Raw genomic sequence first — 27,426 nt, 5'->3', positions numbered from 1 at the left:
CATTGAGGCTTTTTCTATTTGGGGCTCATTTATGTGCCTCTAACCTCTCGAACTGGATCTATACCTCATGCCCTTCCTTCCTCTCTTTTCCCCCTTTCTCTTCCTACTCCTTCCACAAAAAGTGAATGATTGGATAGTATGTGCCCGGCACAATTGTGGACACAGGTGGTGCCATCTTCAGCGAGTTGGGTGCCTGCCTTCACAAAGCTTGTAGTCTAATGGAGGGTGCAGGGGGGAATGACGTTAATACAGTCATCACATGCATAGATGGGTCATTACGACTTTGGCATGTGCTCTGAAGAAAGGGCACCCTTCGCCATGGTAGAATGGGACAGGACAACATGATCTAGTCTAGGGAAATCAAGGAAGCCTTTCCCAAACAAGTGACATTAAAATGGAGGCTTTAGTCTGGGCACGATGGCTCATGCTTGTAATCCTAGCACTCTGGGAGGCCGAGGTGGGAGGATTGCTTGAGCTCAGGAGTTTGAGACCAGCCTGAGCAAGAGCAAGACCCCGTCTCTACAAAATATAGAAAAATTAGCCAGGAGTGGTGGTGCACACCTGTAGCCATACCCCAGGCTGAGACAGGAGGATCGCTTGAGCCCAGGAGTTTGAGGTTGCTGTGAGCTATGGTGACGCCACTGCACTCTAGTCAGGGTGACAGAGCGAGACTCTGTCTCAAAACAAAACAAAACCAAAGCAGAAAGAAAGAATGTTTTATCATTTGCGAAATGTAAATAGCTTTTTAGGGGATTGCAGAGCACTGTGCAATTTACACAAAGTCACACAGCTCAAATGGTGGAGCAGGTGTCTGACCCAGATCTGTCTGCCACCAAAAGCAGTGTTTTTGAGCCCTGTGCAATAATGCGTCCAAAGGCAAGGAAAGGGGACCATCTCTCCCAACCTGCCATCTTTAATTTAGGAAGGATGCATGCTGCAAAAGATGGCTCTGCTGCTAGGTCAGACGGCTGGCTTAGAGGAAGAGGCCATGGAGGGTGGAGACCCTCATCTGGGCGCTTACTGGAATGGGGATCTCGACTGTTTAGTCTGCCCCACATGAACGATAATGGGAGCACAGCAATCTTGATTCTGAGGTGCAAACAGTCACCTAAATACGGAAACCTTTCCAGTTCTCTAGAGGGTTTTTAGAAGATCCAAGTGGTGCCTGGGAAAAATTGTGACTAATAATCACCTTACCATGGAGCAGCTGGTCCAATGCGAATTATGTACTTTTCTCATGAAATACTCAGCGTCACTTGAGGTAGGTGGTATTGGGGCCCTTACTTTACAAACAGGACACAGGCTTGAAGAGGTTAAATGTCTCCCACTTCTAGAAAGTGAGAGAGGCAGGATTTGAATCTAGGCCACACGAGCCTCGCCAATCGGATGCCTATCTCCATCTGCATTGCCTCTTCGTCCCAGGCTTACTCAAAGTACCTGAGGCCTTCTAGTTTTGTTTTTTTTTTTTCTCTCTTTTACCCCTGAACAGGATCTGATATCAGTCATGGGCAACTAAGCACGCTGCTCAGTCAGAGACGACCTCTCCAGAGGTGATTTGTACTTAACGAAGCTTGCCAGTGGTGTGCTCACTTGGCTGGTTCTGGCCCATGAGAGCGAATCGTTTCATTTTCAGGAATTCGTAAGCCAGCAGCCATCACGCTTGACATCGGCCGTGCTGGGAGTATTTACACCAGAGAAATGGGCAAACACTATGAGTCAGGGTTCCCCAACAGCCACCCCCTGCCCCTCTCCCACTGCCACTGTCACAGTGGTTGTTAAACGTTTACCAGCACACCCAAGGTCCTTATCTCTCACCACCCTCTGTCATAGAATTTCAGGCATCAGGGATCCCTTTGCCAAAAAAATTGGCAGGCACAGGGGAGCATCTGAAGTCTTGCCTGCCAGGCACCACTTGCCAACTCTCTGCCTCTTTCTGGCCCAGGGCTCCAAAAGGGTGAATAGACTTCTGGGCCCCTCTGGAAGCACTCGTATGTCTCAACAGAGAAAACAGGCATCTGCCATGAGAACTAAATCCTTGTTAAAGTAAAAGGCTCATTCCATCAGTATTATAATGACAATAGTGACAGTATTATAATGGCTATTTAATATTATAATGACAGTATTATAATGGCTATTTAAAGTGATAATAAGCATACTTCATTTGCAGAATTACAGAATTTATTCTTGAGTATATGGAAGGGTTGTTTTTCGCATGGGGTTATAATTTCACAGAATATTAGAACTGCAAGAAACATAGTTTTACAAATGAGAAAAGAGAAAAAGAAGCTATGATACCCCAAGATGGGCAATGGCTGGCCCAGCTTCACACAGCTCATAATGCATATTTATCTCCCCATAAACTGGTATTTAGACACAGAATAAAAGAAATCCAGGACCCTGATCTTAGCTTGTCTCGTTTGAAAATGAATATGTTATGCCATCTTGCTAGCTCCTTCAGAGACATGAAAATGATACAAATAACAGCTCATTTATATTAGGTGCTTACTATGTGACAGGACCTATACTAAGTATTTTATAAACTAAATCAAACTATATGAAATTGCCAATATCTGACTGTTTCCAATCTGCCAAATGATAAGTTCACATAGTTTGGCCTAACTATATTATTTCTCTGAGTCTTTGCCATCGTCCCATGAAACGGGTGCCATTATCACACCCATTTTACAGATGGAAAAACCGAGGCTTTAATTTAAAAATGAAAAAGTTCTTCCCAAAAGTGTAAGGCTATTTATTTTTGAGTAATACACAGCATACTCTTGTGTGCAAATTGGTAGCCCTAAACAATGTAACATACACAGGGCATGAACAATAACTCATGTATCTTACCTTTCTCAGAGTCTCTGGGTAAATTTCTAATCAATAAATTTCTCTACAATATTTTAAAGAAATGCTTTTAAAAATGTTATTTATAAGTGTAAGCCAGAGGCATTAGAAAACAAAAAATTTGGTGTTTGGATATGTGTCTTCTATATCTCATATGGAAATATTAGAAACTATAGCCCAGGGCTCCCCTAAATGAATTAAGTAACCTAGAAATTTTTTATAATGCTTGAATAAAGAAGTGGAGTGATTTCACAACATTGTCTACATGCACATTATAACCTGCAAAAATCTGAATCAAGACCACCTGGTTGCGTGATTATTTGCAAGTAATAGTGGACTGAATTCACATTCAAACAGTTCACAAGCAGTAATGCTGCTCAGGAATGATCAGAACTAACTAAATGAGATAATATGATACTCTGTTAAGAAAAATAAATCCTTGAAAACTGTAAAATGGGCTTTGAAAAAAATATTTAAAGGCACACGATTGTTCTTTCGGTATGAAACAAGAACTTTAAGTGTCTCATTCACAAAATATTGACTGATGCCATGTGATTTACTAGCTCTACATGATAGATTTCCCAAGTTCAAAACTTGGCTCCTGGCCACCTGCCAAAGGGGTCTTGCATATAATTCCACGTGCTTTCCGATCTATTGCTAAATTGCTATCTTCTGAATCCTCTGATGACGAGCCATCTTTACACGTCTAAAGAGGCAGCATTATTTCACCTGCAACTTAAAAAGGCAAATCTGACCTCCCTGGAATGCCAAGGCATTGACTGCTTCAAAGTTCGCTCTTCAAACTCAGGCCTATAGCCACTAAGTCAGGTTCCAACCAGAAACTGGAGTTCCTTTGTCTCCAAGTGACCATCAAATACCTAAGATTATTTCCCCTTCAGTAAAATATAAGCGATAGGCCAGGCGCGGTGGCTCACGCCTGTAATCCTAGCTCTCTGGGAGGCTGAGGCAGGCGGATTGCTCGAGGTCGGGAGTTCGAAACCAGCCTGAGCAAGAGCAAGACCCCATCTCTACTATAAATAGAAAGAAATTAATTGGCCAACTAATATATACACAAAAAAATTAGCCGGGCATGGTGGTGAATGCCTGTAGTCCCAGCTACTTTGGGAGGCTGAGGCAGGAGGATTGCTTGAGCCAGGAGTTTGAGGTTGCTGTGAGCTAGGCTGACGCCATGGCACTCACTCTAGCCTGGGCAACAAAGCGAGACTCTGTCTCAAAAAAAAAAAAAAAAAATATATATATATATAAGCGATAATCCTGCCATACATATCTAATGATGTAAAAATAATAATACATGATATAGTAAGATATCAAATATGCTTTAAAAAATTGCTGAGAAGGGCTAAATAAGTGCCCTTGAATAAAACAAGGAATTTTTAAAGAAAGAAAGGATCTTGTAAATCACTATTTCTGGTTTTTAAAAATGTTATAAAGAAGGAATCTGAAGCAGAGGTAGATATTTGCCCAGTCTGAGAAGTAGAGTTTGGTCTCCTGACCCTTTGTCCAATGTTTCTTCTACCAAACTACATATTACATTATTAGGATTATTCACGTTGCTTTTGATATCATTGATGTTACAGAATATGAGACAATCTCCAGTTTTTTTGTTTTGGTTTTTTTCATTTTTAGGGATAGGGTCTCGCTCACTGCCCAGGCTGGAGTGCAGTGGGCTGATCATAGATCACTGTAACCTTGAACTCCTGGGCTCAATCGATCTTCCCAACTCAGCCTCCTGAGTAGCTAGGACTACAGGTGCATGCTGCCATGCCCAGCTAATTTTCAAAAAAAAATTTTTTGGAGAGACGTGGACTGGCTATGTTGCTCAGGCTAGTCTCAAACTCCTAGCCTCAGGTGATTCTCTCACTTCAGCCTCCCAAAGTGCTGGGATTTCAGACATGAGCCATTTCTCCCAGCTGATAGAAAAATATTGACCTAACTAAGCAGCTGTGATTTTCCGGGTAAGAACCACTGGTTTGCACCACAGAACACTTGGTGCTTAATAACCCTAGTCTCCTGGGAAGTTTTCCAAGATACAAAGAGGTTTGCCATTGTGCCTTGCAACTTTTAGACAATAAATTTCTGGGGAATATTATTCCAAGATGTCGGGTGAGTGATGACCATTGAGATAGAGTTGAATTCATAGAAACGTTAATACTGGACTCGTCACTGAATTATTCTAAGTACCAGTTTCTTCCACTGAAATGTAAGAAGGGTGAACTAGATCATCCCTTGGGTCCCATCAAATGTTAATATTTTGTTGATCTATGTCCATAAGGTAGTATATTTCATGTGAAGTTCAAATTCTATTCAAATCATAATATTTGCCACATAAAATATTTTTATAATTTAAAAATTAAAGAATCTTGGGCTGGGTGTGGTGGCTCACGCCTGTAATCCTAGAACTCTGGGAGGCCAGGTGGACGGATCGTTTGAGCTCAGGAGTTCGAGACCAGCCCGAGCAAGAGCGAGACCCCGTATCTCTATTAAAAATAGAAATTAGCTGGAAAACTAAAAATATATAGAAAAAATTAGCTGGGCATGGTGGGGCATGCCTGTGGTCCCAGCTACTTGGGAAGCTGAGGCAGCAGGATTGCTTGAGCCCAGGAGTTTGAGGTTGCTGTGAGCTAGGCTGACGCCATGGCACTCTAGCCTGGGCAACAGAGCAAGACTCTGTCTCAAAAAAAAAAAAAAAAAAAAAATTAAACAATCTTGCAGGGAGAGAAAAATCTGATTAATTTTTTTTTTTTTGTAGAGATGGGAGCCTCACTATGTTGCCTAGCCTAGTCATGAACTCCTTGCTTCAAGCTATCCTCCCACTTTGACCTCCCAAAGTGCTGGGATATAGGCATGAGCCACCATGCCTGGCCGTGGCAAATGTTAAACTAACAGTTGTTATAACTGAAATCACCTCGTACAACCGTCTCACCTCGACACCTCTCTTACTTCCATTTTCCTCTGATTACCCTTATTGTACTTTTCAGGCTGTTGTAACCTGTGTTCTATTTTATTCCATGTATATCTTTTTGAGTCAGCCAGTCCAAACATAAAATATGACATGAAGAAAGGCCAAAGAAGTTGCTCACGTACCCCAGGGCGGTCCTCGAAGTAGGCCAGGCTGGCTTTGGTTAGAACGAAGAAGCGGACTTTGAAGTTGGAGGGAGACGTTCTTCTCTTTTGCTGGGACTTCTTGATGAGCTGTTCTTCCAGGAGGATAAAGTTGTTCATGATCCGATGGTTGAAAAGTGATGCTCCTTGGGCATCACTCCTTAGCACGCCCTGGAGGAAGCGGCTCTGGGGCTAGGAATGGGCTGGGAGGCAGTTGATCGTCAGAGAGTTGCTCAAAGGCAACTGGCCTCGTTATCTCTCTATCAGGGTTCGGTCAACTCTCGGAGCTTCCCGTCTGATGTCAAAGGCTGCAACCACATCCTTTCAAAATTCACAAAACCGAGAGGCACATGTAAAAAATACATGCACCCTCTGCTATATGGTTTGAAAATGATATTTTAAGAAACTTAGACTCGAAATTATGTTAAAAATCAGAGTTGAATCTTTATAGTTTCTGGTTTAGCCCATCTATGCTTAGCTTTGCTCATTGTTACATATTCAGCAACCATCATTAAAAGAATGTTTAGGAAACACTTGGTGAAAGGATAATCATCAAGTTGGGTTGGGCGATTAAAAGAAACAATGAGTGTAACACACTCTTATTGAAATGAAGAAATATGCTGAAGTTTATTCAATTTTTTAAAAATTTGGCTGGGTAGGAGGGATCATACCTAATCTCATACCTAATCGCAGCACTTTGGAAGGATTGTTTGAAGCCAGGAGTTCAACACCAGCCTGGGCAACATAGTGAGACCCCATCTCTACAAAAAATAAAATAGAAAAATTAGCCAGGCACGGTGGTGCATGCCTGTAGTCCCAGCTACTCAGAGGCTGAGGAGGGAGGATCAGATTGCTTGAGCCCAGGAGTTTGAGGTTGCAGTGAGCTATGATGACACCACTGCACTTAGGCCTGGGTGACAGAGCAAACCCCTGTCTTGAAAATAAATAAATAAAAGTTAAATAAAAACTCACAGAAGTCTTTCAAAGCTACATACAGATGATTGCCTTTTTACCCTAAAATTTTGTGGAAGGGCAGAAAGTAAGCGAATCTTTCAGAATGTCATAATAAACAGAACATACATGGGCTCTGAAAACAGACAAACTTGTCACTCACTGAGCTGTTTTTCTTTGAGCAAACTACTTTCCCTCTCTAATCCTTAGCTTCTGTGTGAGGGTCACTTTGAGGACTAAATCCATTCACTCTGTGAATGGCAGGTGCTAGTTACGTGTCTTGCCTTAGAGTTGGTACATAGTTGAAGCATAATGTGTGAGACTTACTTCCACCATGAAGTTAATAATCAAGAAATCTCAGGGTGAGCAGAGACTGCATATACTAGATGGGCATAAATAATGAAACAAAACAGCCTAATTTTTTTTCCCTATATTAGATGCCCCAGCATAATAAAGACATTCAGGAGGGTAGGGTAGGTGGATATTTAAATGATCCCCCTTATTCGGAGATTTTAAGACACATGCGTGGAAATACACTGTCCAAATGAGGTAGTATTTTTTTTTTTTTCTGAATATGGGCTTGTGGCAGGGGTTGCTATTTTCCCCAAATGTCTACTCTCTCCTCTTTGCTGGGGTAATTGAGGTTATCTAGGCATCATCTAGATAATTCTAGTCAGAATAAAGACTATATTTTCCAGTCTCCCTTATAGCTAGGCGTAGTCCTGTAACTGTTTTTTGGCCAGCTGAACATGGCAAAAGTGGTATGCACAACTTCTAGGAAATGTCCTTAATAGGGGTTTTCATACTCTTTTCATTCCCTTTCTTTTCCTGCCTGCTTACTAGAATGTTGATATGATGGCTGGAGCTGCAGCAGCTATGTTATATCATGAAGTAGAAATCACATGTTGAGGACAATGGCATGTAAGATAGAAAGAGCACAGGGTCCTAATGACAATGGATTTTCCATGCCAGCCCTAGATTCCTTTTTTTAATATAAAGAAAAATAAACTTTTATTTTCTAAGATTATTTTGAGGTTTCTGTCACTACCAGAAAAACCTTCTTGGCCGGGCGCGGTGGCTCAAGCCTGTAATCCTAGCACTCTGGGAGGCCGAGGCGGGTGGATTGCTCGAGGTCAGGAGTTCGAAACCAGCCTGAGCAAGAGCAAGACCCCGTCTCTACTGTAATAAATAGAAAGAAATTAATTGGCCAACTAATATATATATATAAAATTGGCCTGGCGTGGTGGCGCATGCCTGTAGTCCCAGCTACTCGGGAGGCTGAGGCAGGAGGATTGCTTGAGCCCAGGAGTTTGAGGTTGCTGTGAGCTAGGCTGATGCCACGGCACTCACTCTAGCCTATGCAACAAAGCGAGACTCTGTCTCAAAAGAAAAACCTTCTTATAACTAATACAATGCTATCATCTTCAACTAGACTATAAACTCCTTTGGGAAGGGTATATTTATACCTGGTTCGGGTTAAAAGATTTACAGAGTTCACAAAGTGCTATCATCTGGGAAAGCAAAATATCATCAGTAGCTGCTGCAATAATTACAAGTCTTTCATTTGCTAAGTGTCCAATGGGTTGTAATCATAAATAATTTTATTCTCTCTCATAGAGACTTCAAACCCACTTTGTCTACTTCTAAATGTAATCTTAGGAGCTCATTATTTTTTCTATCAATTTAAGGAAAACATAAACAAAAACAAACAATCCCTTTGTTTTGGTTTTTAAATGTTCAATTCGCAGGAGCCAAATTCAAGGAGTTCCCACTGACCGAAGATGAAACAATTTGCACATCAAAAGGAACAATAACTGTAATGAACTGAACAACAGTTAAAACATTAAAATCATGAGTTCATAAGATAATTGGAAAAAAAAATTCCAACCCATTGATCAGTTTTGGAGGATGCTGAAGAACCCAGTTGTTATTCTGAAAACTAGAAGAAAGAAAAAGAATAAAACACATTTCCTATATAATGGTATCTCAGCTCAGTAATCAAATATTTAATGAGATTAAGTCTTTTTTTAAGAGAAGCTAATAAATGAAGGAGTGATAGAATGTCATCATCTTGCAGTCTGATGAAATAATGGATCTAGGCTGTTAAAATCATTAATGTGCAAAGCCAATAGGAAAATGTATAATCGTTATATGAAGCTCACAGCACTGTAACACACTGATTAATCTTAAAAGAGAGATAAGCAGACACTCTATGTCTCCTGAGGTGATGCAATAGGAAGTACACAAAACCACCCACGCAGAAGTCTTGCCAAAAGAAAAAAAAAAAAAAATCAAGCACGAATCTAATCAAGCCTCTGGATCTGAATCCGAGTTTGCAGGAAATACAGGAGATAAAGGATCATGACAAATGACACCGTGGAGATGCAATTGGATAAGTCCAGCATACGCAAAATGCTAAGGACAAACAACCGAGTGTCAGTAACAAATAAGTCAGAGGGGGGACCTATAGATTAAAAGAGACGCAAAGAGACATATCAGCATATGAGGGCTTTGTTTGGACTCAAAGTCAAACAAATCCACTCTATGAAGACGTTATGAGATTGGGAAAATTTGAACACTGACTAGATATTTGATGATATTGAAAAACTATTATTAATTTTTTGTAATCCTAGCTCTCTGGGAGGCTGAGGTTGGCAGATTGCTTGAGGTCAGGAGTTCGAAACCAGCCTGAGCAAGAGCGAGACCCCAACTCTACTATAAATAGAAAGAAATTAATTGGCCAACTAATATATATATAGAAAAAATTAGCCGGGCATGGTGGCGCATGCCTGTAGTCCCAGCTACCAGGGAGGCTGAGGCAGGAGGATCGCTTGAGCCCAGGAGATGGAGGTTGCTGTGAGCTAGGCTGATGCCACAGCACTCACTCTAGCCTGGGCAACAAAGTGAGACTCTGTCTCAAAAAAAAAAAATTTTTTTTTAAGGTATGATAATGAAACTATTGTCATGTTAAAAGAATCTTTATTGTGTACAGAAACATACTGAATTATGATAAAATAGTGAAGTGTCTGAGATTCGCTTCATTATATTCCAGTGGAGGGGGAGAAATAGGAAGGGGAAGAGATGAAAAATTTTTCTTGCATTGATAAATGTTTGAAAATTTCCATATTAAAAAAGTAAAGAAAAAGAAAGCACGGTTCAGTTGAGGGTAATAATCAAAATGCCAAACATGTATTCAATTGAATGCTTTTCTTTAATGTTTGCATGAGTCTGCTTCAGGATTCAAAGCATGTTGGCTTTTCCACCGATTTCTCCACAAGCTTGGTTTTGACGCTATCTGTTCAGGCTCAGGATGGAGGGCAGAGAGGAAGAGGGGCACAGGGCACAGCATTCGATGAAGCTGCAGCAGTAGTCTGGAGGTGGCGCCCTCCCCTGGGATGGGGTGCATACACAATCGATGCCACTCCACCTGGCCAAGGAGCCCAACCCTCAGTCCCTGGGCTTCTGCTGTTCCACCTCCCTCTTGTTGGTATCCCTTTGCCCACTAGGTTGTCCTCTTGGGTGAGATTTCCTAGAAAATGACCCACACCACTTACTCCCTCCCGTGGCTTTTCTGGAAGACTCAGGCATCCCTGCTCTGGTACTGGTGGATGTACCACTTGCTCCAAGCACAGCCTCTTTTCGCTCTGACACCAAGAAAGCAGCTCTTCTACAAACCGTCACCGTTATATTCGTCTAAGTGGGATTTGGACAGCAGTCCTTGTGGCTCCCAAACTCCCTGAGACTCATGCCAAGCTCACTGAGTGGCCCCTGAAAGTCTCCATCACTTGGCTCTGGCACCCCATGGGTTGGTGGTGAGAGAAAATGCACAGCACACCAAGAGTCTCTCTCTTGATCTTTCAACCCTTGTTTTCCGAAGGCTGGAGGCTGATGAACACTAGTATTAGCAGAACCTGTTTTTCTTATTATTATGTCAAGCATGAGTGATGTAGCACCCCATTTTAAGGTATGGGGGTCCTTGATTCCTTTAATCATATTATTATATTAATAGGACTTTGGGGCCTCAATTTGAAACCGGGTTGGAAAAGCCTCATTTAAAACCCTATAACATCTTGTTCAGATTTGGAATGTCAAGAAAGAAAGAAAGAAAGAAAAGGAAGGAAGGAAGAAAGAAAGAAAGAAAGAAAGAAAGAAAGAAAGAAAGAAAGAAAGAAAGAAAGAAAGAAAGAAGAAAAAACGAAGAAATAAAAATTTTAAAAAATAGAAACAAATACATAAAATCCTATAACAAAGAAAAAACCAATTGAACCTGGCACCCCTGGGTCCCAGTACTTAATAATGACATCAGAATTTTGGTTTTCATTTCCTAGTTCTGGGCTGGCACCGTGTTTAAGCAGCCTTTCCTCTGCAGCAGCAAAATGGATGCTAGGCTGACATTTTATTAGTGGAGCTGGATTCTCTTTCCTCATATTTCCAGTAAAAGTCCCAGAATTATGAATCACTGGCCTGGCTCAGGTGACATGCGCCGACACGAATCTCAGTCATTAGAGCCAAGGCGGTGGACTATTCGGTTGTCTCATTCCAGGTCTGGGCACTCCTGGATCTGGGGCTGGGGTAGAGTCAGCCCCGCCCAACCGCAGGGACTGAGAGTCGGAGGGGTGGCTCTCCTAGGAACACCAGACAGTTGCCACCAGAGCAAGGAAGATAGACACTGGATCACTGATGAGTGGTCTCACCCTTGCTCTGACCTGAAGCCCATCTTGGTTGCTTTGTCCTTTGAGGCCCTACAACTCCAGTCCTCCTCTCTAGTCCAGGGGACAGCTCTTTGGATGAGAGAAGATGCTTCTTATGGAACTCTGGAGACTTCCTGTGTCCAGGACAAAGAGATCCTTCAACTGGTCTCTTCAACTGGGGCTTTGAAGGCCTTTATTTTCCTTGGGGTTCCCATCCAAACACAATCAGGTTTATTAATATTCACTTAAGAGTAATACTCAGAATGTTTTGGTAACTATGTAACCTCTTTCTTTGGAAAACAACAACAACAAAACCTTATTCTTTATAAAACTATCAATCCTAAGAAAAATAGCATGAGCACAGAGAGATACCTGTGTAAGGTGTTTATTGCAAGGCCGGGCATGGTGGCTCACGCCTGTAATCCTAGCACCCTGGGAGGCCGAGGCGGGCGGATGGCTCAAGGTCAGAGTTCAAGACCAGCCTGAGCAAGAGTGAGACCCCGATCTCTACTAAAAGTAGAAAAATTAGCTAGATGTGGTGGCATGTACCTGTAATCCTAGTTACTCTGGAGACTGAGGCAGAAGGATGGCTCAAGCCCAGAAGTTTGAGGCTGCTGTGAGCTAGGCTGACGCCACAACACTATAGCCCAGGCGACAGAGTAAGACTCTGTCTCAAAAAAAAATTTGTTTTACATTCTTCCAGTACCTTTTCAGAGTTAAATTATGTCAACGGAAAAAAGCCAAGTCTGCAAAATAATTTTAAAGAGATTTATTCTGAGCCAAATTTGAGGACCATGACCCGGAGCCACTGCCAAGAAGCCTTAGGCAAGTGGACTCCCTGTGGCTGGGTAACAGTTTGGTTTTTATACAGTTTAGAGACAAGGGTTATGGGTAAAGCCATCAATCACTGTGTGGGAGGCATACATTGGTTTGGCCCCCAAAGGAGGGCCATCTCGAAGGGGGGGGGGCTTACAGGTTATAGGTGGGTTTAAAGATTCTTTAGATTGTAATTGGCTAAAGACATGAAGCTTTGTCTAAGGACCTGGAATGTTTTAACATAAACTGTTTAGCAGAGATAAGCCACCATTTGTTGCAAATTGAGGGCCTGCAGGTTTGTCTTGCATACCCTTGGGCCTGTTAATGGGTTACAAAGGAAGTCTCTAAGAAGGGAGGGGGGCATGATAAGGCCTGTCTGACCTGCCTCCTCCTGGCAGGCAACTTTGCCCTTGAATATTCCTCTGGCCACGAGGGGGTCCATTCAGTCAGCTGGTAGGGGTTGAGCATTTTAGTTCACAATTAATTAATTAATTAATGTATTTATTGAGACAGAGTCTCACTTTGTTGCCCAGGGTAGAGGGAGTGCCGTGGCGTCAGCCTAGTTCACAGCAACCTCTATCTCCTGGGCTCAAGCGATCCTCCTGCCTCAGCCTCCCGAGTAGCTGGGACTACAGGCATGCGCCACCATGTCTGGCTAATTTTTTCTATATATATTAGTTGGCCAATTAATTTCTTTCTATTTATAGTAGAGACGGGGTCTCGCTCTTGCTCAGATTGGTTTTGAACTCCTGAGCTCAAACAATCCGCCCACCTCGGCCTCCCAGAGTGCTAGGATTACAGGCGTGAGCCACCGCGCCCGGCCTCAGAGTTAAATTTAATATTTACTTACAAAAATCATTTTATCCCACGTCCTGAATCCATCACCTCCCTTTACCACTATACAATTTCTGATCTTGATTTTTATCTTTAACATTTACGGTTTATCATTGGTGTGTGTATTTAGTAGCAAGCTTCTTCAATGTCACATTAAAGCAATGCATGTGAAGACTGAGGTAGGACAGCTCGTGTGTTAGGGACCGACCTTCCACAGCCCCACCGGACAGAAAAGCAGAGACATCGAGGATGCAATCACACAAGAGGAGGTTTATTTTCTGGCTAGCCAGGGTCCAAGCCCCAGAGCACCAACGCCGTAGCCACTCTCACAGGCAAGGACCCCGACCGGAACAACGGCATGCCTTTTATCCCCATGGTGCACAAGCTGCGCACAAGCCGACTACGCATGGATCATTGACCTTTAAAATGATTGGTTGCCCACTGTTGCCTTTTGAAATAATTGGCGGGTTGGTTGCCCTCTATTGCCTGATGGGCCAGTCGCCCGTGCTTCAATGACCTCATCCCATAATTCCCCCTACAGCGGTGTAGCGAGCAAGCAATGACCAGAAGCAAAGGTTTGTGGTTAGCTCAAACCTTACTTAGGTGGGGTTACTTGCCCCACCCAAGTAAATTCCTCTGCCCTTCCTCTGTCCTACAAATTTCTCTGCCCTACAGTGGCTCATAAACAGCAAAATAAAAGGTGAAGAGAGGAAAATGGTCCTTGGCTTTGGATGAGCAGGAAGAGTTCTGTTGGGCGTGGGGCTGAGCACCCTGAGCAGGGCAGAAGCGAGACGGGAGCAGGGGGTGGGTAAGGCAAGACGAGGAGCTCGTTGGATCATCATGTTGAGATATGTGAATTAAAATGCTTACCCTCCCCCACCACCACCAGCTGACCGAATGGACGCTCTCGTGGCCAAAGGAATATTCTAGGGCAAAGTTGCCTGCCAGGAGGAGGCAGGTCAGACAGGCCTTATCATGCCCCCCTCCCTTCTTAGAGACTTCCTTTGTAACCCATTAACAGGCCTAAGGGTATGCAAGACAAACCTGCAGGCCCTCAATTTGCAACAAATGGTGGCTTATCTCTGCTAAACAGTTTATATTAAAACATTCCAGGTCTTTAGACAAAGCTTCATGTCTTTAGCCAATTACAATCTGAAGAATCTTTAAACCCACCTATAACCTGTAAGCTCTCCCCCCTCCCAGATGGCCCTCCTTTTTGGGCCAAACCAATGTATGCCTTCCCACCCATTGACCGATGGCATTACCCGGAACCCTTGTCTCCAAAATGTATAAAAACCAAACTGTAACCCAGCCACAGCAAGTCCACTTGCCCAAGGCCTCTTGGCAGTGGCTCCGGGTCATGGTCCTCAAATTTGGCTCAGAATAAATCTCTAAAATTATTTTGCAGACTTTGGCTTTTTTTCCGTTGACAGATACGAAATTATTTTTATATTGCCTACCTGGCTTCTTTTATGTACCTATACTAGCTCTAGCTTATTTATCTTTTAAACCCAAGGCACAAGCGAGCCGATTTGCATGCTGGCCCTCAGGGAAAGAGTTAGGTGACTGTGGTCTTTTCTGAGCTAGAAGGTGAGGCAGGAATGGGGTTGGCTTCCTGAAGTCCTAGGTGCCGGGGGCTGACCGCAGCCCAGCCCACGCCACCTCAGCTCAGCAGCATTGACATAAAAGTACTGCGGGTTGTATTTTAGGGCAGGGGGTTTACCCAGCAGGTACGTACTGTGTACAGTATGGAAATCTCCCCACCCTCACATCCTGCGTGGCTCACAGTGGGCCTCCTGGGCCGCACACTCATTGAGAAGGCTATATATAGCCGTGTGCCTGCCTTGCTTTTCAAAGTCGTAGCCGGGGTAACAAAAGTTATTGACTTGAAACCTCTTCCCACGTTCGGATGCATGCTTAGACTTCAGCCACCCATCATCTGGTGTGTTTACACACACACACTCAGTACTTTATATGCAGTGTTTTGTGTTAACACTTATCACATCTCTTCAACCTTAGGCCAATGTAAACTGCATGAATAACTCTCCTTAGAATTGTGGTTTTGATGGCTTTTCTTCTTACAAAACAATGACTGTTGGTTTTGAAAATGGTGGTAAAAGTTATTAGGATCACTATTCATTCGACTCACTCGTTATTACTCTACCATGTATTTATTAATATTTGCCCCCTATTCTTCCTCTCTGTTTCTTCTGTGCATGTTCTACCACTGGTTTGTAAGCTCTCTGAGTTATACATGTTCCACCATATTCCTTGTTAAAAAAAATTACCCGAAATCTGTAACTAAAAAAGATGTGAAGCAAGCAACAGGTACGTTTGATGGCATATTAAAGCTTTGTTGAACGTGCCTGCCCAAGGATTATTTATCTAAAGGAACGAAAAAAGGCCATGCGCGGTGGCTCACGCTTGTAATCCTCGCACTCTGGGAGGCCGAGGCGGGTGGAGTTCGAAACCAGCCTAAGCAAGAGCGAGACCCCGTCTCTACTATAAATAGAAAGAAATTAATTAGCCAACTAATATATATACATAGAAAAAATTAGCTGGGCATGGTGGTGCATGCCTGTAGTCCCAGCTACTTGGGAGGCTGAGGCAGCAGGATTGCTTGAGCCCAGGAGATTGAGGTTGCTGTGAGCTAGGCTGATGCCAAGGCACTCACTCTAGCTTGGGCGACAAAGCAAGACTCTGTCTCAAAAAATAAAAAAAAAAATTAAAAATTAAAAAATAAATAAAAGAACGAAAAAAGACAATAGGACTGGATCGATAAGTCAAGACTGAAGTATTATAATCCGTTATTTTAACAGCTTTATTGAGATCTATTTCATAGACCATAAAATTCACCCATTGAAAGTATAAATTTTGGTGTCTTTTAGTATGTACTCAGAGAGTTGTACAACCATCACGATTTAATTTTTAGAACATATTCAACACCCCAAGAAGGTTATCTGTTACTAATTAAATTCTCAGCTCTGTGAAGTTCCACAACTTGTAGGTTTTCATTCAGAAGAGATGCAAATGATTTCTGTTTAGTTGGAAAGGATAACCCCAAAGGTTATGCTTTTATTATACTGTAAACATTTAAGTGGTTTTGTTTCTAACTTGGTAATGTTATTCCAACATTCTTTCTTCAATGCCAATGCCCGTTCTTCTAATTCTCCTTTTGTGTTTTTTTTTATAGTTTTCAATTAGCAATAATCGTGCCTCCGATAAACCTCACTGGCTATGATATTGCCACTGTGCAAAGCTTCTAATTCTCCTTTGAACTAGTTTTACCATTCTGCTGGTTCCCTCCTTATTAAGTTAATTAAATCCTTAACATGTGTTCCTTCTGTATTTGTATGAGAAAATGGTTTAAATTTTTTTTTTTTTTTTTTTTTGAGACAGAGTCTCGCTTTGTCACTCAGGCTAGAGTGACTGTCGTGGCATCTGCCTAGCTCACAGCAACCTCAAACTCCTGGGCTCAAGCAATCCTGCTGCCTCAGCCTCCCAAGTAGCTGGGACTACAGGCATGTGCCACCATGCCCGGCTAATTTTTTCTATATGTATTAGTTGGCCAATTAATTTCTTTCTATTTATAGTAGAGACGGGGTCTCGCTATTGCTCAGGCTGGTTTCGAACTCCTGACCTCCAGCGATCCGCCCGCCTTGGCCTCCCAGAGAGCTAGGATTACAGGCGTGAGCCACCGCGCCCGGCCTTAAAATTTTTGAAACATATTTTGACAACCTGAATGCTCTTAGCATAATAATGGGCACGTAGTAGGCAATCAGTAACTATAGCTTGGCCTGGCACAGTGGCTCATGCCTGTAATCCTAGCACTCTGGGAGGCTGAGGTGGGAGGATCGCTTGAGTTCGGAGGCCAGCCTGAGCAAAAGCAAGACCCCATCTCTACTAAAAATAGAAAAACTAGCTGGGTGTCATGTCCCAGGCCTGTAGTCCCAGCTACTGGGGAGGCTGAGGCAGGAGGATTGCTTGAGCCCAGGAGTTTGAGGTTGCAGTGAGCTATGATGATGCCACTGCAATCCAGCTGGGGCAACAGAGCAAGAATCTGCCCGAATATAGATAAATCAATCAATCGATTAATCAAGAAAGAAACAAAGACTTATATCTTGATTGATATGTAATCTGTCAGATTTTAAACTTTGGAGGAGAGAATAAATTTTCACAAGGTTTTAAGGAAAAATCAGAAAAAGAATTTTGAATGACATTTTGTACTTTTGTTCTCAAATTTGAATGAAGCTATTTATTTGCTTCTGTATCAAAGCTTGAATCAATAAATATTCTAAGAATATAAATTTACTGGCATAACATTTTATAAATCTATAAACTTAAAATGTTATTTCTTTCTGCATAGGTAGTATATGCAATGGAACAAAATCTGAAAGGTATAAAAGGAACGTTCTGGAAAATGAAGTCTCCATCCTGCTGCTCCCATCTGACAGCAAGTTGTCCCAAGGTAGCTCCTGTTACCAGCTTCTTGTTCATCCTTTTGTGCGTACACACACACAGTTTCAAATTTTTGTTCAAACATATATGATATACCATGTATACTATTTTGCAACTTGTTATTTTTATTTCCTGATATTTATTGAAAATTTTTCCATATCAGTACACATACTAGTTGCCTCAGTCTAGGTGTGTCCTGGTGGCCGATCCCTTCTCATTACTTTCATTGCTGCCATGCTCGTCTTACCCACCATCCTCTCCTGCGGAAGCCATCTTGTCTCCCCTGCTGTCTTCTCCGCACCTCTACAATTCCTTTTCAATATGGCAGCCAGAATGATCCTTTATATATGTGGGTCAGATTATCTTCCATTCAGAGCGAAGCCAAAGACCTCACCATGGCTTACAAGTTCTATCTGATATAATCTACCATCTACCATCACCCCAGTTGCCTCATCTCTAACCACTTTCCCCCTACCTCATTTCATTCTCATCGCTGCAACCTATTGGGAGGTTCTCGAACATACCAGGTATACTCTCACCTCAGGGTTTAGGCCCTTGCTACTCTCTCTAACTGAGAGGCTCTTCCCCAAACATCTCATGCCCCTCCCTCCTGACACCATCTCCTTTGTGGCTTTGCTCAAAGATCACTTCTCATTGAGTTTTCTTTAACCTCTACCTCCCCATTCTCCACAGCACTTATCAGCATTGGATATACCATATAATTTACCTCTTTACTGTCTACAGACAAGCTCCATGAGACCAAGGATATTGGTCTATTTTGTCCACTGTTGTATTCTCAGCACCTAGAACAGGGTCTGGCACCAAGTAGACACTTAATAATATTAATGGAATGAACGGATACATTTATGCAGCATGGAGCCTGGCAGAGTGGTTAATGCCTATAATCCCAGAACTTTGGGAGGTCGAGGTGGGAGGATAGCTTGAGCCCAGGAGTTCAAAACCAGCCTGAACAACATAGCAAGACCCCATCTCTATAAAAATTAAAAAATTAGCTGGATGTTGTGGCACATACCTGTAGTCCCAGCTACTCAGGAGGCTAAGGCAGGAGGATCTCTTGAACCTGGTAGTTTGAGGTTGCTGTGAGCTATGATGATGCCACTGCACTCTAGCCCAGGCAACAGAGTGAGATGCTGTAGCAAAAAAAAAGAAAAAAAAAAAAAGAAAGAAAGAAATTATACTGCATGGTACTTTTGTACTTGCATATTTGTGTTCTATTAGTGTGACCCAGCCTAGTGTAATTAAACCATTCCCACATTTTGGCTTCAACATGCCTTTGGTCTCTTGGTGAAGTTGCTTAACTTCTTAGAACCTTGATTTTTCCCTCTGTAAAATAGGGATAATAGTTGCAGCTACATTTTATAGGGCTTTTGTGAAGATTTAATTTTTTTTTAAAAGAATGCATGGTGATTAGCACCATGCCTGGGTTATAGTAAGGTTTAAATAATACAATTATGATTTCTCTCATTATTAATTATTCATCACAAATGGCCTGATGAGAAGAATATATAGTTCTATCTACATATCTCCAACTTCTTATTTTAAATTCTAATAGTGTTGAGTTTTAGTGATTATTCCCTTAGAATATAAGTCACTTTGTTCTTTTTTTTTTTTAGAGAAGTCATTCAACGTCTTGAGAAAAAATATTCGAGCTCTTCAAGGGTAGGAGATTTTATCTTTGCATACTCATTTTCTAGCTGGTCCCAAACAAAATACTTGTTGATTAATCTTCTTGAATAAATACATGAAAGAATGAATCTCAGTGGGCACAACAAGCAAGTTCATGTTTATTGAGAAGCTGCCATGTGCCAGGCCCTGCCTTGGGCACTAGGGGTACAAAAAGGAACATTCTGTGGTTGAAGTTTATTTCAAGACCTTCACGAGCAATCATTGAGTTTTGGGGAATGCACGTTTATCTCAGAAATAATTTTCTAACTGGGGGAGGGGGAATTTGGATTGTTCACCTTGTGCAAAGTGAAAACAACAACAACAAAAAAAACTCCAGAAAGATATCTTTGCCACAATTTCCCTGAAGAGCTTTTCAAAGAAACAAAATGTCAACGGCGCATCAAGGAGACATCAAGCACGAAGCAGCAGGCATGCCAGCGCGGGGAATCCTACGGTGATTCAGGACCTCTGTGAATTCCTGTGGTTCTGAGTAAGTCCCTGCACCTATTGCTAACTGCCGCTGACACCAAGAACAAGACGAACAGGAGTATAACAGTGAGCCGTGCAGCTCGAGGTGGAGAAGAAACTCCATCTACCCTGGGTTACGAGAACTGGGTCAGAATCCAGTTTTGCACTCTGATCCCTAGCAAGACAATCCTCAGCCTCAGTTTCCTCACCATAAAATTATATATATATACGTATATATATGTATATATATATGTGTGTGTATATGTATACGTATATATATACACACATATATATTTTTTTTTTTTTTGGAGATAGTATCTTACTCTGTTGCTGGGACTACAGTGCCATAGTGTCAGTCTAGCTCAAACTCCTGGGCTCAAGTGATCATCCTGCCTCAGCCTCCCGAGTAGCTGGGACTACAGGCATGTGCCACCATGCCTGGCTAATTTTTTCTATATATTTTTAGTTGTCAAGCTCATTTCTTTCTATTTTCAGTAGAGACAGGGTCTCGCTCTTCTTGCTCACGCTGGTTCTGAACTCCTGACCTTGAGCGATCCTCCCACCTCGGCCTCCCAGAGTGCTAGGATTACAGGTGTGAGCCACCGTGCCTGGCCCAGAAAATTATATTTTAAAAAACTAACCTGCTTCAAAGGAGAAAGTGGGTGAGAAGATCCTCCATGTCCTGGAAACCACTGTCCGAATGAGACTCTGGTTCTGACAGCCAGCAGAAGTCCCTTTGGACCATTCATTCACGACATCCCCTTCTGAGCGCCTGCCAGCACTGTGCTACCTGCGCACTGGGGTACAGAGCGCAACAATCGGGGCAGGATCCCTACCCTTAGCAAACACACCACCCACATCCAGGATCTTATCCCCAGGAAGTAATTCAGCAGAAGCAAAAATACATTTGCAAGACGATCCTTGCAGGGGGCTTTGTAACAACCACAAAGCCGGAAACGACCCAGATATTTACAAAAGCATAGTGGCTTCCCAAATTATGCATCCCAACATTTTGATGAAAAAGAATATCCAGCCTACCCACGCCTACCCCCTGGCAGGGTCAGCCTGGCCCCTGTGGCGGTAGTGATTTGTTTAGGGAGGAGGCTGGTGACCCTGCCCCAAGGGGTGGCTGCTTGGAGGCTAGGACAGAGGGCTGTGTGAGGGTGACAGGTCACAAAGGACAGAGGAGGATAAATGCGGTGGAGCAAGGAGATTTAGGCAGAAGCCCTACAGGGAGATGGGCAGTTGCCTTCGCTCCCTCTCTTTCTCAGGGACGCAATTCGTGGCTGGTGGAGTGGAGCTGTCTTAAATGAAGAAAACGATGAGCAGTGAATGTTTGTTACCTTATTACACAGCCCAAAGCTACCGTTCGATGGGTGTGTTCAACACTTCCATGGGGGACCTGCAACGACAACTGTACAAGGGAGGAGAGTATGACATTTTCAAGTATGCACCAATGTTTGAGAGCGACTTCATCCAGATCAGCAAGAAAGGAGAGGTGATTGATGTGCACAACCGTGTCCGAATGGTGACCGTGGGCATCGCCTCCACCAGCCCCATCCTTCCGCTGCCTGATGTCATGCTGCTGGCACGCCCCACTAAAATCTGTGAAGAGCATGCCAGAAAAGGCCGGTTCGCCAAGGGGAGAGGTCGCAAGCCCACAAAGACTCTGGAGCTCACCAGGCTACTTCCCTTGAAGTTCGTCAAGATCTCCATCCACGATCGCGAGAAACAGCAGCTGCGCCTCAAGCTCGCCACTGGCCGCACTTTTTATCTGCAGCTGTGTCCCTCTTCAGACGCGCGAGAAGACCTCTTTTGCTACTGGGAAAAACTTGTCTATCTCCTGAGGCCACCAGCGGACAGCTGCAGCAGTGCTCCGACAGTTCAGACTTTGGATACAACAGGGGACAACAGAAGCCTAGGGGTAAGCATGAGCAGAGACTCAAGGAAATGGGGCAGGGGTCTTTGCGACAGCAGCTCCAAGCTGCTCGTACAGAGCCTTGGGTACTCTCTGGAGCTCACCTGGAAAAGGAATTCCATTTGCAAGGGCTCAGGACCACATGAGTTACCACTAGGGGACTTACCACACATTGGGAGGTTCAAGTGCTTTCCCAGAATGTCCCATAAGGCTGAATTTCAGAGACCTTAGGTGTCAGCTACCCTGGCCTCACACCCAGGGTTGTAATCCCTTCCATAGCATCCTGATTGTCCAATCTTTCCCTGAACACTTACCACCCCAACCCAGGTAGTCCGATTTGTTTCGGAACATTTTTAATAGCCACAAGGAAGTCCTTCCTTCCTTTGAGTCATGAGCTGCCTCCCTGTGACTACCAGGAGCTGATTTTGGGGTAAGTCAGCACAACCTGCCTGTATGTATACACAGGGGTAATTTTAGTTGTCATCAAAATGCAACGTGTGTGTACCCCTGGACCTGGCAATCCCACTTCTGGAAGTCTGTCCTGCAGAGCACGGGTGTGTAAAATAAAATGCACAAAGATGGGGCGTTGTATCAGTGCTTTCTCTGGTACTGGAATTATTCAACCAAAACTGAGTGACCACCGGGGCAAGGGGTGCCATAGGTGGAATCTTGCAACAAATGGGTGCAAGGCTTAGACTAGATCATTTCAAAGGTTCTTCTAGCTATAAGCCCTTGAGTTGCTCGGCTCTGGGACCAGAGAGGCGCAGACAATTCTGATCTCCCTTTCCATTGTTTCTCCTCCCCTTGGTGCAGGCCGCAGAGCTCCATGGAGAAGGGGATCAGAGTGAGGTTGGGCTTCACAAGACTCGCGAGGTGTCTGCAGCCAGCTCTTCTGCTTATGCTGGAGGAGAGGGAATCCAACACGCCTCCAAGGCATGCTCCAAGACAGCAGCAAGGACAGCAAGTGGCATGACAACAGCAGGGGTAGCAACGGGCCCTGGGACAGGGGCTAAAAGCATAGCCGCAGCCAAGTCCGCAGGCTCGGGCCAGGGGACCGCTGCCCTGGTGGGAGCCGCCACCAAGAATCAAGGAGAAAGTGAAGCCAGCAAGGGCGTGGCAGGTGCTACCAGTGTATCCTCAGATGGCATTAACTTGGCCTTGGTGGGTATCGCCAGCAGCTCCTCGGCGGGGACTTCCAGCCTGACCGCAGGGGCTGCCAGTCTCTCCCAGGACAGCAGCTCGAGTCTGGTGTTTGCCAGTGCCACGGCGACGGGCGCGGCTGCAGCGGCGGGACCCCTCGTGTCGACGTTGCAGAGTGACGGCTACATGAGCGAACGTGACGGAAGCCAGAGGGTTCTGCAATCCCACGCTGAAGCCCGGAAGGACAAAAAGGAGAGGAGACACAAGAAGGACAGAAATACCAGTAGGAAAAGTTCCCATCACCACAGGAAAGGGGGGGAAAAGACCCGGAAAGCTTCCGCCCACCGGTCCTCGTCCAGCCCTAGGAACGCAAGAGATGACAAGAAAGGAAAAGGGCACAGCCACTCGAGGGGCAAGAGGCACGGCCCCTCTCGCAAAAGCTCCAGCCACACCGCCGCCAGAAAGGAGTCGAGGTCGTCTCACAAGCTGGTCAAGAGCCGATCCGCAGGCAGTGCAGGCACTTTGAGTAAGAAAGCCAGTAAAATCAGCTCCTTTTTGAGGAGCCTCAGACCCTCTTCTACTTCAAAAGCCCTGGTCCCACTGAAGGATACAGAGGTAGATATCCTGACCAAGACGGTGGAGAAACGCAACATAGAGGCCAAGGTGGAGAAAGCCCCGGATGGCAAGGAGGTGGAGGTGCTCAGCAGCTCCGTGACGTCTGAGACGGTGGAGATGATAATCTTTGAAACCAAATCCACTTAGAGAGGAGCCAGGGCAAGAAGCTGCAACGGAGACCCAGGGCTCAGGCAAGTGTCCCGAGAGAGAGAGAGAGCCCATTCCAGCTTTCTTTACTGCAATTTAAATAATAAAAGAAACTGTACAACTCCAAAAGAAATGCCATCTCCTGTTTGAATTTCTCTGTCCCGTAGCCTGACAGTGACCTCACAGTGGCTCCTGTGATGGTGACTGCAGCAGCCTGAGGCCCCAGCCATCTCTCATCCAGGCCCAGCAGAGCCAAGCTGAGTACTTGGCCTTGCCTCACCCCCTCCTGCCTGCCTTTGGCTCCCTGAGACTGTGAAAGTCACCAACTGTGAGCTGGGATGTGCCAACACCACCACGTCCCCATGCCCACGTCCTCCTCTTCTCCCCAGAGATCCCTGAACATGGACACGCAGCCCAGCCCATAGACTAAGCAAAGACAAGATTCCTATCCCCTCAGGGGATCTGCAGGCGAGGAAGGGGAGGAGGGTGCAGAAGCATTTGTAGGCAATTAGAATGGGAAATCTATTTATCTAGAGGGGAAATTGGCAGACCCTGTTCTGAGGACCCAATCTTACCAGCTGCCTGGATTTGTAAATAAAGTTTTATTGGGGGCCGGGCATGGTGGCTCATGCCTGTAATCCCAGCACTCTGGGAAGCCGAGCTCAGGAGTTCGAAACCAGCCTGAGCAAGAGTGAGGCCTCATGTCTACCAAAAAGAAAAAAAATCAGCTGAGCATTGTGGCGCATGGCTATAGTCCCAGCTATTTGGGAGGCTGAGACAGGAGGATCGCTTGAGCCCAGGAGTTTGAGGTTGCTGTGAGCTATGGTGATGCCACTGCACTCTACTCAGGGCAACAGAGTGAGATTCTGTCTCAACCACAACAGAAAATCAGGATGTTTTTGTTTTTAAATCGCTGCCAGCAAGGTGGCAATTATACATCATTGTTGCTGCCTTAGAAATGTCTTAAACAATTCATTTTACCAATGTCTTCCTTTTTACATATGTGCAAGAGAGATTTATGACAATAGCTAAGTCTGAAAGATATCTTTCAATAAGTAAAAATAAAAATTCTAAGTGACATAAAAAGAAGACTTAGAGTACAGAAACATGGAAATGTTTAAATATATTGTTAAGAAATAATAGAATAGTCCAAAATACTGTGTACTAATTAACTATGTAAATTATGTGTACATGTGGAAGTTAATCCTAAAAATAAAAAGCATAACTACATTATACAGTCTAAAAACGTCTATTGTAAAAAAATGACATCGTCTTTCAATTTAAAAAAAATCTGTAAAATGAGTGCTTGAAAATCATTAAATTTTTAACAACAGATGATACAAGTTGTATCTGAGAAAAACAATTCTGGGAACCGTGTGCTTTTGTCTGAGCCCAGGAGAGTGGCGCCTGCCAAGCTTTGTCTCTCTGCTCATTCTCCTTTGCACCAATATTATCTACTAGGACAGAAGTTGGGTTTCCAGGAAAACTTAGGGACCTTCTCTGAAAAGCAAATATATATAGCAGAGGTGAAGGAGGTGAGAAACAAGTTATTCAGGGAGGAGTGGTGGCTTGGCAGTATCGGGGAAGCCCTTCTCAGATGCTCTGGTGGGCGGCTGGAAAATCCTGCCTTGTGATTTTTGGTAAAGACCAATAGATGCTGGGATCAAGATGCCCTGAGGCAGGGGTCCTCAAACTTTTTAAACAAGGGGCCAGTTCACCATCCCTCAGACTGTTGGAGAGTGCGCACTGTGGGCCCGGGACGAGTCGGCTGCTAAGCAGGGCAGGCAGCGGTAGCAAAAACACCTGGTGGGCAGGATAAGTGTGCTAGGTGGCCTGCATGTGGCTTGCAGGCCATAGTTTGAGGATGCCTGCCCTGGGGGTTGACTCTTGAAGCAGCAGGTAAGAGGAGAAGGAGAGAGAGAGAGAGAGAGAGAGAGAGAGAGAGAGAAAGGCATGTTCTCAGAGGTCTGATTGAGCCTCCAAGGAATCTTGGGTGGAGGAGGGAGGTCAAGGGGGACTCTTTTCAAAGCCTTTGGCCTGGAGTCCCAAAGTGACAGCTATGCCAGAGGCTAAATTAGTCCAGCTACAAGCAGCTTAATGTCAGAATTGCCTAGGCCATGGCTTTATCTTTTGTCCTTCTCCTAATCTTGTTTTATGTGCCCCCCCCAAGCCCCCTGACTGAAGGGTTTGTTCAACACAAACACAGTTCATCCACCATGCAGGGTGCTCACTGAGCAGACCCACGATTTGCACAAATGCCACTGAAGTAAAGTGGAGGTGGGGACCTGCCCGCCACAGTGCACTCCGCCTTGCGCTTTCTCTGCATTTCCTTTTCTATCTTGACACTCATCAACAGACACCCATGCTTAGATACCTACATGTTTCATACCAACAGGCCTCTTCCTCCGGAGGGAGATATCAACTGGAGCATCAAGCCAATGCCCCATCAGATAAAAGCCACTATGTGTTTTGTTTTGTTTTTTAATTTCAAAATATTATGGGGGTTACAAATGTTTTTGGTTACATGGATTGGTTTTGTAATGCTTGAGTCAGGAATATAAGTGTGCCCATCACCCAAAATAGTGTACATTGTACCTATTAGGTAGGTTTTCACCCCTCCCCTCCTCCTCCCCCCCCCTGCTTGATTTCCACTGAGTTTTACTTCCCTCTGTGCACATGAGTGCTTATCAGTTAGATCTAATTTAATAGCAAGTACATGTGGTGTTTGTTTTTCCATCCTTTAGATACTTCACTTAAGATAATTGTCTCTTTCATCCAACTTATTGCAAAAGGCATTATTAATTCATCCTTCTGTATGTCTGTGAAGTATTCCATTATATATATATATATATATATATATATACCACATTTTGTTAATCCACTTACGAATTGATGGGTATTTGGGTTGATTCCACACTTTTACAATTGTGAATTGTGCTGTGATAAACAGTTCAAGTGAAGGTGTCTTTTTAGCAAAATGACTTCTTTTCCTTTGTGTAAATACCGTGTAGTGGGATTACTGGATCAAATGGTAGGCCTACTTTTAATTCTTTGGGGAATCTTCATACTGTTTTTCATAGAGGTTGTACTAATTTGCAGTACAATCCACCAACACTGGATAAACATTACTTTCTCTCTGCATCCAAGCCAGCATCTATTGTTTTTGGACTTTTTAATAAAAGCCATTCTAATGGGTAAGGTGATATCTCATTGTGGTTTTAATTTGCATTTCCCTGATGATTACTGATGTTAAGCATTTTCTCATGTTTATTGGCCATTTGTCTATCTTCTTTTCAAAAGCTTCTATTCATGTCTTTTGCCCACTTCTTAACGGGTTTTTGTTTTTTCCTTGCTGATTTGCTTTAGTTCTTTGTAGATTCTGGTTATTAACCATTTATTGGATGTATAGCTTGTGAATATTTTCTCCCATTCTGTAGGTTGTCTATTTGCTCTGTTGACTATTTCCTTAGTTGTGCAAAAGAACAGCCAGTATGTTTAACAGCAATATTCATCACCATGGTACCAATTCTGCTGCTGCAAGTGCAATGAGACAATGAATGAATGGTTGAGAGTGAGACTGTCTCAAAAAAAAAAAAAATTCCATGCCTCTAGATAAAGCTTCAAGTCTTTAACCAATTACAAGCCAAAGACTCTTTAAACCCAAGTATAACCTGTAAGCCCCTCCCCCTTCGAGATGTCCCACCTTTTTGGGCCAAACCAATGCATCCCTCCCAC

At 43.8% G+C, this 27,426-nt stretch overlaps 3 protein-coding genes, 1 long non-coding RNA gene and 1 pseudogene across 4 annotated transcripts in view; 2 read left to right on the top strand and 3 right to left on the bottom strand.

The window, feature by feature from the left end:
• The window catches only part of ITK (IL2 inducible T cell kinase), a 77,136-nt gene extending 70,911 nt beyond the window's left edge, over positions 1–6,225 (bottom strand). Inside the window, exon 1 of the mRNA XM_012781585.2 lies at positions 5,950–6,225. Within this exon, the coding sequence (XP_012637039.1) occupies positions 5,950–6,087 (138 nt within the window). The 5' untranslated portion in view covers positions 6,088–6,225. The remainder of the gene's footprint in view (positions 1–5,949) is intronic.
• The window catches only part of MED7 (mediator complex subunit 7), a 315,410-nt gene that overhangs the window by 268,667 nt on the left and 19,317 nt on the right, over positions 1–27,426 (top strand). The window lies entirely within an intron of this gene.
• Positions 16,372–16,520, bottom strand: LOC142863397 (uncharacterized; annotated as a pseudogene).
• Positions 17,886–20,663, bottom strand: LOC142863053 (uncharacterized). Its single transcript, XR_012913941.1, has 3 exons — positions 20,513–20,663; positions 18,751–18,868; positions 17,886–18,056 (listed from the first exon to the last, which is right to left on the bottom strand). It is a non-coding gene; the product is annotated as an uncharacterized LOC142863053 (long non-coding RNA).
• GARIN3 (golgi associated RAB2 interactor family member 3) lies at positions 21,046–23,824 on the top strand. The gene is made up of 2 exons (XM_012781586.2): positions 21,046–21,795; positions 22,603–23,824. The coding sequence occupies exons 1-2, from the start codon at positions 21,181–21,183 to the stop codon at positions 23,689–23,691; spliced, it is 1,704 nt and encodes a 567-aa protein (XP_012637040.1). The 5' UTR covers positions 21,046–21,180; the 3' UTR covers positions 23,692–23,824.

This window comes from Microcebus murinus, chromosome 21 (assembly GCF_040939455.1).
Source record: "Microcebus murinus isolate Inina chromosome 21, M.murinus_Inina_mat1.0, whole genome shotgun sequence".
Classification (NCBI taxonomy): domain Eukaryota; kingdom Metazoa; phylum Chordata; class Mammalia; order Primates; family Cheirogaleidae; genus Microcebus; species Microcebus murinus.
The sequence above is the reverse complement of the archived record's forward strand: the minus strand, read 5'-3'. Positions and strand labels throughout refer to the sequence as shown.